The 11,457-nt window shown below is 44.3% G+C and overlaps 1 protein-coding gene across 1 annotated transcript; it reads right to left on the bottom strand.

Moving 5' to 3' along the window:
- Nucleotides 1–445: 445 nt before the first annotated feature.
- Nucleotides 446–7,222, bottom strand: LOC119443913 (dnaJ homolog subfamily C member 11-like). The gene is made up of 6 exons (XM_037708500.2): nucleotides 7,114–7,222; nucleotides 6,819–6,948; nucleotides 2,347–2,420; nucleotides 1,600–1,701; nucleotides 649–716; nucleotides 446–455 (listed from the first exon to the last, which is right to left on the bottom strand). Exons 1-6 carry the CDS (start codon nucleotides 7,198–7,200, stop codon nucleotides 446–448), a joined length of 471 nt encoding a protein of 156 aa, XP_037564428.2. The 5' UTR covers nucleotides 7,201–7,222.
- Nucleotides 7,223–11,457: the final 4,235 nt, after the last annotated feature.

The raw sequence follows: 11,457 nt of genomic DNA, 5'->3' as shown, positions 1-11,457 counted from the left end.
TTCACTTTTGTATGAGCTGTAACACATTGATATATCATTGGAGTGAAGGGCTTTGTGCCCACTGGCTAAGCAATTATCAGCCATTTCTTGCATCAGCATTTGCACAAAGGTGTCAATGAACATGGAAGTCACCAGTGGCAAGCTTGATTGAACAGGTAGCAGGGCTTGGCTGATAGGTAGATCGGCAAAAAGTAAAAACAAAAATGCAGCATGTTTCTACAGGATCATCCATATTTAGAGGAAGCAGTTCATTGGTATTCAAGCCAGTATAATTTCTACTTCGTGGGGTAAATGTGTCTTAGACAATGCCTAATGCAGATATGTACTAATGAACAATTACACTGCTAGATTTCATGCCAAATGAGGGGTTAGTTTGGTGTTTGCATTAAAAGCAGATAACCCTGCAAATGACCTACCAAGTGTCACAGGCGTTACAGGTGCGGTACTACACCAGGCTGAGCATGCAGAGAAGAAAGAGAAAGCAGGGGGAAAGCAAAGAAGCAGTTGAATTAGCTAAATAAAATGTTGCCATATAATGACCATTCCAGTGGGTCAAACTGAAGCCTTCATAAAAGATAGTTTGATCAGAAGGTCAATAAAACACTTACAGAAAATCCGCATGGGAGATGCGCATGAAATTTGCCTTACCCTCTCGTATCGTCATCGTAGTAGGCCTCGAAAAGGTCAGTGGCATCAATGCCAACGCTGATGCTTCCCTGCGAGAAACAAATGATAAGTTTAAGAGACATGAAATATCCTAATCTGGATTTTTGGTTTTATAACGTAAAGCCCAATGGCTGCTTGCAGAGATCAGGGCTGGAGAGGTGCCAACTTGGATTGGCTTGATTTCGTAATCATTCCAGTGTTTCTAGAAGCCCGGCATTGATGACAATGAAATAGTGCATATTAATGCCATTAGCATTCGTTGGGAACTTCACCCAGTTTGCTGTATGCCAGTCTGTCTGCACGTATGTGTCTAATCTCTTTCACTCCAGCTTGGGTCACTGGGTAGCCCATGGTCTAAAGTGTAGAGCATGGTCTAAGGTGTAAAACCCCACACAAATTGCCATATGCAAATGTTGTTCGTGATAGCTCAGTGGTTAGTGCATCTGATTCAAAACTGCACATTGCTACAGGGGAATGAGCCTTAAACCTAACAAAGAAATAGAGAGTTTTTGACAGAAAGCATTTGGCTATCAAATATATACACATACTGCCCTATACTATTGACCGTTTATCTAAGAGTAATTTGTTATCCAAGTACACAATGGGCTCTTTTTAATATAAACTTCGTCAAGAGTTCAAGCTCTAAAAAATTAACAGGCAGGACAGGCAATACACAGAAAACCAATGGCAATTCAAGTCTGAAACCTCCTGTGTTTTGCTACCAGGTCTTGAGCAATTTGGTGAATACTTTTTCTGCAATTCAAACATCTGTTCAGCTATGCCGGGCTTATGGTTAACCTTCCACTTGTTTCCGTAAATTTGAAGCAGCACTTCTTGTCTGAACCATAATCTCACTGCATATGCCGTTCAGTTGTTGGGTAGTGCAAACTGCTCATCGGAAGCTTAGCCTGTACTCCAAAGGTTAAGGCTTGCCTTCGGATTTGTTCGCTGCTGTAGACGCCTTTCTTCCTGCTCACGGGCCAGCCGTTCATACTCTTCTCTGATCTCTTGTGGCGTCTTAGTGCGCTGGACAATCTGACGTAGTCGACAAAGAAATGCAGAAGTAAACATCAACACATGAGGTGAGAGTTGAAATCAATGCTTTGAAGCAATAAAAGGCACTGTGAAATCTCCTTAGCTGCCAGTTTATGCACTTCAAGTGGAATAAATTTCACAATACAAGTTAACAAAATAAAAGGTGTGCAATATAGGTGCATGCAGGCATGCATGTGCTGCGAGTTATCGCTCTTCCTAAAGACATGTACCTAAACCTATAGGTATAGACATGTATGCTACATGCATGAGCCAATGCAGGCATGTCGCCAGATGCATATGCACTTCTTCAAGCAGACAAGTAAATTGGGTTTTATCAGTCTGTTGGTGCAGAACAAATGCTAAAGATTTTCACTTGCATAATCCATCACTTTAGCAAGATTTCAGATTTGTTACAGGCACACCTTTAAGCAAGGAATACAGCAAACAAACAGCAATCACATTCACAGTGCTAGTGATTTGTTTGTTTGTTTTCTTTATAAAACAGAATAGGTTTAGTATCACAAGTTACTTGAATAATTACCTTCGACTACAGGCACTTGTAAATAATGAAAGCAATGAGGACCAGTGCTAGTCTGTGGGACCGTGTTACAAAGCAGGAAAAAAATTACGTCCTCACTCACTCACCTGCCATCCATCAGTTTCAAGACCCTTCACTCCCAGCGTGTCATATATGGCTCTCTTGTGGGGGTCCAGCAACACTGCAGGGATAAAAAGTTGAAAGAAAGAAAGGCATGAGAAGTCCGAGCGAAAACACATTCCTGAAATAGTTTGCTTACGTCTAGTAGTAAAGGCTAGCTGGCAATTTTGGATTTGGCATATAATAATGTAAAGTATGACACACTAATCAAACTGCACTATCTGATATTGATATGCAATGTAAAAAAACCTGAGATTGAGAAAAATGACAGGCAGCATCCAATAACTGCTTCAAGCATCTTATCAACAGACGCACAAGGACAAAAGCTGTCCAACATCCTCAAGCAGGAAATTTTTGTTAAAGTTACAGGATGCAAAACCTGCCTGTCAGCTATGATTGAAAAAAAAAAGAAAATGAGGCCACATGCATATCCGTTCAGTATTAAACAGGGCCCCTTACCAGGCATGGTCATTTTGAGCTGACAAGTACAGTGCATACAATGCGTGCCAACGATCGTGCCTCCTAAGTATTACATCGCTATGCGCCACGGAAAGAGCTGAAATTTCAAACCAAACACCCTTTGCCCTTCTCTTTGAGGGTGCTGCGCTCCCAGCCAAAGAGTGGCGTATATATCGCAAGTGAGCTACGTACATCACCATGCTGCGACATCACCCTCAGTGACCAGTGACTTCAAGAATTATTCAAGGCAACATCAGTTATTTGTTTAATCAGCTGCTTCATCAGACGAATTAAAGTTTAGAGAAATAATAAAACATACAAACTGAATGTCTTCGTGCTTTTTGTTTTACTCTGCACTGTAGCAAGACAGGTGGACTTCCGTTTTGTCTGCTTGTTCCCACGTCGTGCAGTCGTGCACGCAGACAACAAAACTATGTCATTTTCTACCGTGTTCCAGCACACGATCATGCTCTGTGATCTGCTTGTGCCACCTCAACGTTCATGTAGCACTGAATTATACCACTAGTCTGGTTCATTAAGTCAGGTGTTCTCAACAGACCACTAGTCAGGTGTTCACACGATTTTGCGCAGCGCACAAAATCGTGCGCTGCGCAAAACGAGACAAACGCAGCAGCGCGCACGAGACACTATCAGCGGAAGTGTGCCGCGCAGCAAAAAAGTGAAGGAAAAAAAAAGAAGGTAGGGCCCATGATGCACGTGTCACGCAATCCTCAAACTCCAGTATGGGAGAACACAGGGAAGGAATTTCGCTTACGGAGGCAAGACATGGCAAGTGGAGAGAGTGTATGTTGACAGTGAACCTCGCCTTCTGAAATCACGGGTTCACGGCAGTGAAATATTTCTATCTCGGCTACCAATGAACCAATTTGAAAAATTATTGCGGCAGAACGCTCCCTAGAGGGCACATAACTTTCTCGTATAACCGAAATTTTTTATGTGGCCTGGTGATGGGCCTTTAAGTAGTTATGAGCTATGTATTGGGGTATCCCTGCAACATAAAGGTTCCTTGTAACATCACAGTGCCTTGTGACATCATGCTCAAAGCCTTGGAAAAAATATTATGGGGTTTTGTTACTCAAACCACGATCTGATTATAAAGTGGAATAATCTGGACCACCTGGGGTTTTTTAACGTGCACCTAAATTTATGTACAGGAGTGTTTTCGCATTTCGACCCCATAGAAATGTGGCCACAGTGGTTGAGATTTGATCCCGCAACGCTCAAAGCGTTGGAAAAGAGAATAAAGTAAGAAGTTCATGAGTGTACATAGGTTCAAACCAAGAACTCTATGGTTCTGACATGTGTGTTCTACACCTACTCCATAACCGCACTGCATTTGGGGTGAAGAAAAGCCACATTATGGGCTTACTCCCAGAGTTCGGGAAATACTTTTAATGGGTCACATTAAAGGCATCCTCTGAAAATAAAAGATTCCTCCTTTCATTGTTGAAATTAAGCCTTAAAAGTACACAAGGGTGAACCAAGCAAGCAACACTTTGCGTTGCCTTCTCTTATATTGCAAAGAAGAAAATTTTCTTTATAACTTCACTGCACTTAAGAAAATGCTTTTAACTGGTCACATTAACAGTAATGTAAAAATATGAATTTAAGTGTTTATTTATATTATACGTTAATGTAGAAAAGCACAGATTGAACAATGAACAGCACACATCATTGTCTCCTCTAATCCATTCATCCCTGGCCCAAGATCGCATTACTGACAGGTCAGTGAAGCAGATAAGGACAGGTACACCACACATGAAATTAGACAATTTCCCAAAATTGCTCATTGTAATTTAAATTATTTCATACCTCCAACTTTATCTAATCAATGCTCAAGATCGTTCTTCTTTTCCGACAACACATTACATGGGTTCCAAACAGGAAATGCGGGGCTGTGATGACCTACTGCCACATTAAATTGCCCACTAAAAATGGGAGTTGCATTGTAATTTTACCTTCCTAGATCACAACATGGCTTTCGCAAGTCACATTTAACGTAGCATAAAAAAATCTCATCGGACGGTTACAAGTGTGTAATGCGAATGTTTAAGCGTTAGCTGTGGTGTGGGCTAAGCATTCTCCCTCCAGATCTCGAGCTCGTCAAATCGCTTGGGGTCTCAAGGTACCTCTTCTTCCTTGACATTTCAGTGTAAAAAATATTTTATAGTGTTCTTGTTTAGACTACTACATTCCTCTCCAATGCTCGAGTGCTCACTCGCTTTCTAAGCATTGCACTGGCGCAGCCGAAGACGCATCATGACGATGGCATGACAATTCTGAAATGGTGAAGATAGTACAACAATCACAGCGTGACGACAACAGCTTGAGGATAATGATGACTGTATGACAATGAATATATGATGACAATGGTGTGACGACGACACTATGATGAGAATCAGAGGACAAATCTCGAATGACGACGATAAAACGACTACGATGGCATCACAATGACAGTGTGAAAATGACTGCACGATGACGATGGCATCACAACAGCACCATAATCAATAGTGAATGATGATGTTGTGCTTACAATGGAATGACAAAGGAGGAATGACATCAATGGAATGATGGACGACATTGGGATGATGACGAGTGTATGATGATGGTGATGGCATGACGGTGTCTGTATGACAACGGTGGCATGAGATGGCGAGACGACAATGGCACATACCCAGCACCACATACCCATGGGAACTGTATACTGCGCTACCTCCGGGATCAGCCCACCACTGCGGACAGCCCTAACCGATGCAAACTAAACCTCAAACTGAAACTAAACCTCAAAAGCATTGTGAAATTAGGAAATGTGCTATGCCATCAATTAGAGAGTACAGAAGAGCATTAGCGAACACCATGGCTTCCAATATTTATGGCACCAGGATGTAGTCTGCCTCGACCCTCGCTCTTCGTTCAAACTGAAGTCCTTGCAAACAAATCCGCGGTCATCATAGTCCTTCCTTTATGTTCCATTGTCAAGGTTCACACCTTTCCAGAGGTTGTTCCTGACTCGTGCATGTGATGTTACGGACAACTACATACAAACTTCACCACGTCACCGACAACCCAAACCACCACTTAGGATGAATTTGTCTGCTTGCAGGGGCACAAAATGACAACAGTTACTGAGCAGTACACATGGCATTCAAGTGAAGACCGATCTTGAGCATGGGTCATGTAAACATTTGTTGTGTTGTATGATTGGAGTTGCTAGATCATGTGAAAGGGTGCATTTCAATAGAGCGGCTTAGCGCAGCTATTGACTCGGGGCTGCTAGATCTGCGTCTTCTGTTTTGGTGTGCTGTTTTACAGAATTCTGACTGAGAAATCTTACAGAGGTGCTTTTAAACGATTGATTGCACTGATGCACCCTCACCTAACGTTTTCTTTGCGTGCGTCATGTTTAAGGAGTTTTTTGTTGACTCCGGGAACTATACGCGACTTGTAAAACTAAACCGCGATTCAAATGGCCTAAGCAACGAGAGCAACAGCTTAACAGACATCCATCAATACGAAAGGGGCACAGAGCGTGAGGCGTCCCTCTCGTCTCTCAGGTGTGCAAGATGAGGCACGATACAACGAGACAGCACCTCCGCTGTTCCCACGGATTGAGATATGCTTATGAAACATAGGTGCAACTTTTATCCCAGTGTCACGCGGTCACTTTCGATCGCGATCCAGCCCCTATTTCGATTGTATTTCTCTACCACGATTGACTCTCCCCCCGCTAGTGCAAAGGAACCAATCGCGATCGAGAAATTTGATCCCGATCGGGCTCGATCGCGATCGAAAGTGCACCGTGTGACACCCGTATAAACGAGTGGTTCCTACCGGGAAAAGGTACCAGTAGACAGGGCTATTTCCTCCGCGAGGTTTGAAAGTAATTAATTTACAGCCAGCACTCTTTTACCGGTGTGACGGCATCATGTTGAGCGAGAACCGCGCGAAGTGGGCTGCGGCTGGAAAGCAGCGGACATACCGTCGTAGGCTTTTCGGGTCTTGTTGAAGAGCACCTCCGCGTCTCGTTTTCTGAGAGGGTCCGCATGTTTGTCCGGATGGTATATCTTACTTAATCTCCTGTAGGCATTCGTTATCTCTTCTGTAGTTGCCTGGATGCGAAGAGAAAATGCGAAAGCGTCGGTCACACACACGGGCAGACCGGCGCATGGACGACACGATATTTCATCACTCCGTCGTAAAAAAAGCGGTCAACGTACTAGGGATTAGCGCAGCCCATATGTATGTACTACTTGATCAGGTGGAGACAAACTTACATCCTTTCCGATGTTGAGGAACGTATAATAATCGTCCTCCACTTGCAGAACATCGTCGTCTGTATCACTGTCCATGTGCGCCGCCATAACTGCGGCTAGCGGCCCCACTGAGATAAAAAAGAAAACGTCTGCTAAATTTCAGTAAAATGACTAAAAAACCATGACTAACATTTTTATGTGACTTTAGTGTAATAAATCACGACATTTTATTTTCGAAATCGAAATACGGTAGAAGAAACGCGCATTTACTGGTGCGAAGAGTATCGCTTACTCTCGTCCCCAAAACAGCGCGAGCGCAGCGCTCCGGAAAGTTGCGTGCGACCAGCCGGCGAAGGTTCTGTTTACATTCGATTCAAAGAGTTTCGTGTTTCCGAAAAAAAACGTGATACTTTCGTGACCGCCCGTTGCTGGAGCTTCGTATTCGTCGAAACATGTAGTTCCTAGCCACCCGGTGCATTGTGCGTGCTGCAGGCCGGCCCCGGCGGCGAAAGAAATAAACTCCCCAAGGATGAATCCTCCAGACTGTTGAAGGCTGAAAGATGGAGAACTGCTGGGATGGCTCAAATAATTCACACAAAAAATGCAACCCCTCAGTCGAACGCTGGTAAGTTTTGTGCATCATACGGCATGTCGCAGCAGCGGCGGTGAACTGCTTGCGATGCGCGCTGCGCGACTGCGCGCGAGGTGGATGGGCGTTCCGATTTTTGCTGTACGTGACTTCCGAGGCGCTGGCATCCGATTTTGCGGCTAGCCGTTTACTCAAAGCTCTAATTTCAGAGTGGGACATTGACATGTAAACGGAGATAAACACAGTACATGTTACCGAACCAATTTTCTTCTTCCAGACGATCGAAAATCGTTTTCTCGCGAGTGTTTCGTTTTTGTGTCACTGACGCGCCCATACTTCCAGCGCCGATTAAAAAAAAGTAAAAATTAATATTAAAAGAAAAGTGCCTGGGAAAGGAAGAGCTTGTGCGCGCAAGGTCGATATGAGGGATATCTTCCTCTCGTAATTTCTAGACAACGGTCGTATTTAGCGCCTCCTGAATGTGCCAGAGCTGCCAGTGTGCGATGCGTACCGAGCCGTTGTGTCGCCGCGTCTCGAGCGGCTTTCTCTGGAATCGATATTCACTCTTGCATGCCGAATGCGCGGCCCGGTTTGTCGGCCCCGGTCCGCTCGATCGCTGACCATTAGGAATGCAGCAGGAAACACCGCCGCGAGATTTATGGCCAGCACGAACGATGACGGAATTCCACAATATCGTCATGCCAGATGCGAACGGCGCATATTCTTCGCTTGGCATGGGACCCACATAACGCGGTGACACCGACTTCTCCGGCCTCAGCCGCACGACTGCAGTAATTCAAAGTGCCTCCTGTGCATGGTCGACTTTTGGAGCGGGGAAAAAAAATAAAAAAATCCTCATCGTGTGGTTGGACGTTGCCACTACGCAGATGAATTTTAACCGTCTGCGTCAGCCGCATTTCTGGTTTCTGTTTCGGTTGTTACGTTCCGACCGATGCGCTGTGTCCTTTTATCGACGCTTGCAATAATGATTATTTGTAGGTTTTCAGTTTAATTAATCCGAACATTAAATTTTTTCTTGTGTGTTCTTAGCGTGATGTTTTATCATTGGTAACTTACGAGGGGGCAATTTCGTAGCCTAGTTTCGGTTTCAGCTGGCGTGCGTGCGTTATCAGCGCTTCAGAGCATAAACTTGACGCACTACTGTTCCCATTCGAATGGCAACGCGTCGGTACTATTTGTCTCACGTAGTGCTCGGTTAAATAATGAATGTTCCGGTCATTGCTTATGTTGTCGTTTAAGCAGAAGAGAAGTGTTGTGTTATAGTTGTGTGTCGTACATGGGCTCCTGCGCCTGCAGTAAGAGAGAGAGAACGGGTGCATAGAAAGGCACGGAGGTTAACCAGAGGTAGTTCTGGTTAACCATCCTGCACTGGTGGAAGGGGATAAAAGGAGAAAGGGAGCGGAAGGAATAAGAGTAAATTACTAACACAACATTGCAGCTTAAAAGTACAGGTGGAATGTACTCACTATAGTATACACTCTAGCACAGGTGATCATGCATAACATATACATATCACATCACGTTCTGTGTGGCTTTTAAGAGGAGTTCTTTTGTCGTTGTTGTTGTTGGAACGGAATTTATTTTACTTTATTTTCTTTTTTATTCATTTAGAGCGTGGTTTGTTAAGCGTTGGGAAGGTTCACCAACACTTGATATGGGTTATTAGTTAGAAGAGCACCTTGTGCTACTGTAGCTATAGAACTGTGTTCACCTCATGTTACACTGGCGCGCATATGATCTCTTCAATTGTTGTAACATTTTAAATTTACGAAATTCTATGGGAGTTCAGCGGTACCGTGCGTATAGGCTACGCAGTGTATGAAATACATGCAGAGAAAGAAAAAGAGAGGTCCATGAAGCATTCTTGTTCTCCAAGTCTGCCCTGCGAAACGATCGACAGACGTTTATTGGTAATATTACAGGTATCGTAATTGGACGAGCCATCTTGGTTCCCTTATTTGGTTGGCGGACGCGAACCGTTAACCTTGAACACACTGTGCACCCTAGATAGTTGACGAGATGACGTATATGTAGATTATGAATCTCACTGACAAGTAGCGGGCCACATGCATTGGACATAAGCCACTCGACGGACCGTGGAGGCATAGACATCGTTACATGTGAGAAGCGAGAAGATGAAATCTCGGGAAAGCCACGCGGGCCGCATGCTTGAAACCCTTGGCCTATGGATCCTGCGTTGGATTTTTACTGATAATTCTTTTGCGTAATTCAGCACGCTGTGACTGGGGCAGATCCGCTCAGGCGATCGATATAGTTCTCTGCACTGATATCAGTTGCAGTGTCGTTTTTTTTTTTTTTTTGTTTTTTTGTTTTTTTGCAGGAGCGTGGGTACAGGCTATTTCCTCGGAAAGCCGCTGGTTGGTTTTATTATTATTTTTAATGCAGTGGAGGAGAAATTATCAGTGTGTAGCACTCAAGGCAACATACGCTGGAGATTACAGCTTTCGTGTTCGGGCGTCGCGGGCATCGCGTGCCACTCGATCTCGGAGGCTATGCCGGAGACATATGGCACGACACGGCGGCGTCCTATACATCACATGCGGCGCGTGTCAGAAAAATCGACTGCTTCTTTGTTAGAAACCTGCTGGACGTGGTTACTAGAACATCGGATCGCACGCGGAATGGGGATCTGTCTCCTGCGGCGGGATCTGCTTGTAGAGTGCGGTTCTCGCGAGTTTGTATCGATCCAGCAAGGTGCCTTCTTATCGGCGTACCGAAGGAAGTTCGAACTACCGTTCTTAAATTTCGCACAGAAAAGGGAGGGAGAGAGAGAGAAAGAAATTGATAACGCGACGCCGATGAGGTCACTGTGTACCGTCATGCACCTTGCTATATACTAAATTACAACCCATGGGTCCTTTTCATGCAGCAAAACGTTCCGCGAAAATTGGCAGGCTTGAGGTTTCTTGTAATTCCTTGTTATATAACTGTAAGGATTAACGTGCACCGCCCAGAGTCACTGCCAAATCTTCGACGTCACGAGGACCAACTTCGGGAACATGAACGTACGTGGCATCGCCATCACTCCATTCCATTCGTATCATCTCTGGGGCATAACAAACTATTGTACTGTCTGCAAAGCTTAGACATTTCATCAGCCAGAAGTGCAGTCTGTCAATCTCGATTACTCAATCTGTTCTCTTTCAGCGTGTCTGTCTCCGGTTCCACTATGCATATATCGGTGTTTCTGCTTTCTGCTCTCCGCTACCATTAGCGCATTAGAAAACAGAAATTCTATAGACTTTAAAAGCAAAATATTTATGGACTTTATATAGACTGTATAAATTTTTGTGAAATTTAAGTGATGCCTTCTATAATATTAGTACCGCGCCACGTGTGCAACAGGCAGTGGCGTATACAATCAACAAGTGCATCCTTTGAACCCAGCATGGCCTGCGTGATGGCAGAGGCTGCGCACCACGAAGAAAGAAAGAAAGAAAGAGAAAGAATGAAAAAAAAAGAGAAAGAAAGAAAGAGAAAGAAAGAAAGAAAGAAAGAAAGAAACTGCATACCCTCGAGAGGAACAAAGCGAATACACTCGTCTTGTGTTGCACAATGTGACGACAAGGCAACGGAGAAGAAAGCTTTCATCACGACTGAGTACCCGGGAGATCTTCATGCGATCACAGTCATCTCTGATGGTGTAATGCCTTTTCGCGAAGATCATCTCGCACGAAATCGCTCAGCCAAATGAAACGGCGAGTCTTCCAAAAGCACGTAGTCGGTCATCGACA

Source organism: Dermacentor silvarum, chromosome 3 (genome assembly GCF_013339745.2).
Source record: "Dermacentor silvarum isolate Dsil-2018 chromosome 3, BIME_Dsil_1.4, whole genome shotgun sequence".
Lineage (NCBI taxonomy): Eukaryota > Metazoa > Arthropoda > Arachnida > Ixodida > Ixodidae > Dermacentor > Dermacentor silvarum.
Note: the sequence above shows the minus strand (reverse complement) of the source record. Positions and strands in the feature narration are given on the sequence as shown.

Bases quoted from the DNA above. Each gene is read 5' to 3' on its own strand.
- LOC119443913 (XM_037708500.2), bottom strand. From the start codon at position 7,200: ATGGCGGCGCACATGGACAGTGATACAGACGACGATGTTCTGCAAGTG. The intron at 2,421-6,818 runs GTATGTCCGCTG...TTATCCCTGCAG, and splicing joins GACCCGAAAAGCCTACGACG to TGTTGCTGGACCCCCACAAG. The intron at 1,702-2,346 runs GTGAGTGAGTGA...CGACTACGTCAG, and splicing joins TTGAAACTGATGGATGGCAG to ATTGTCCAGCGCACTAAGAC.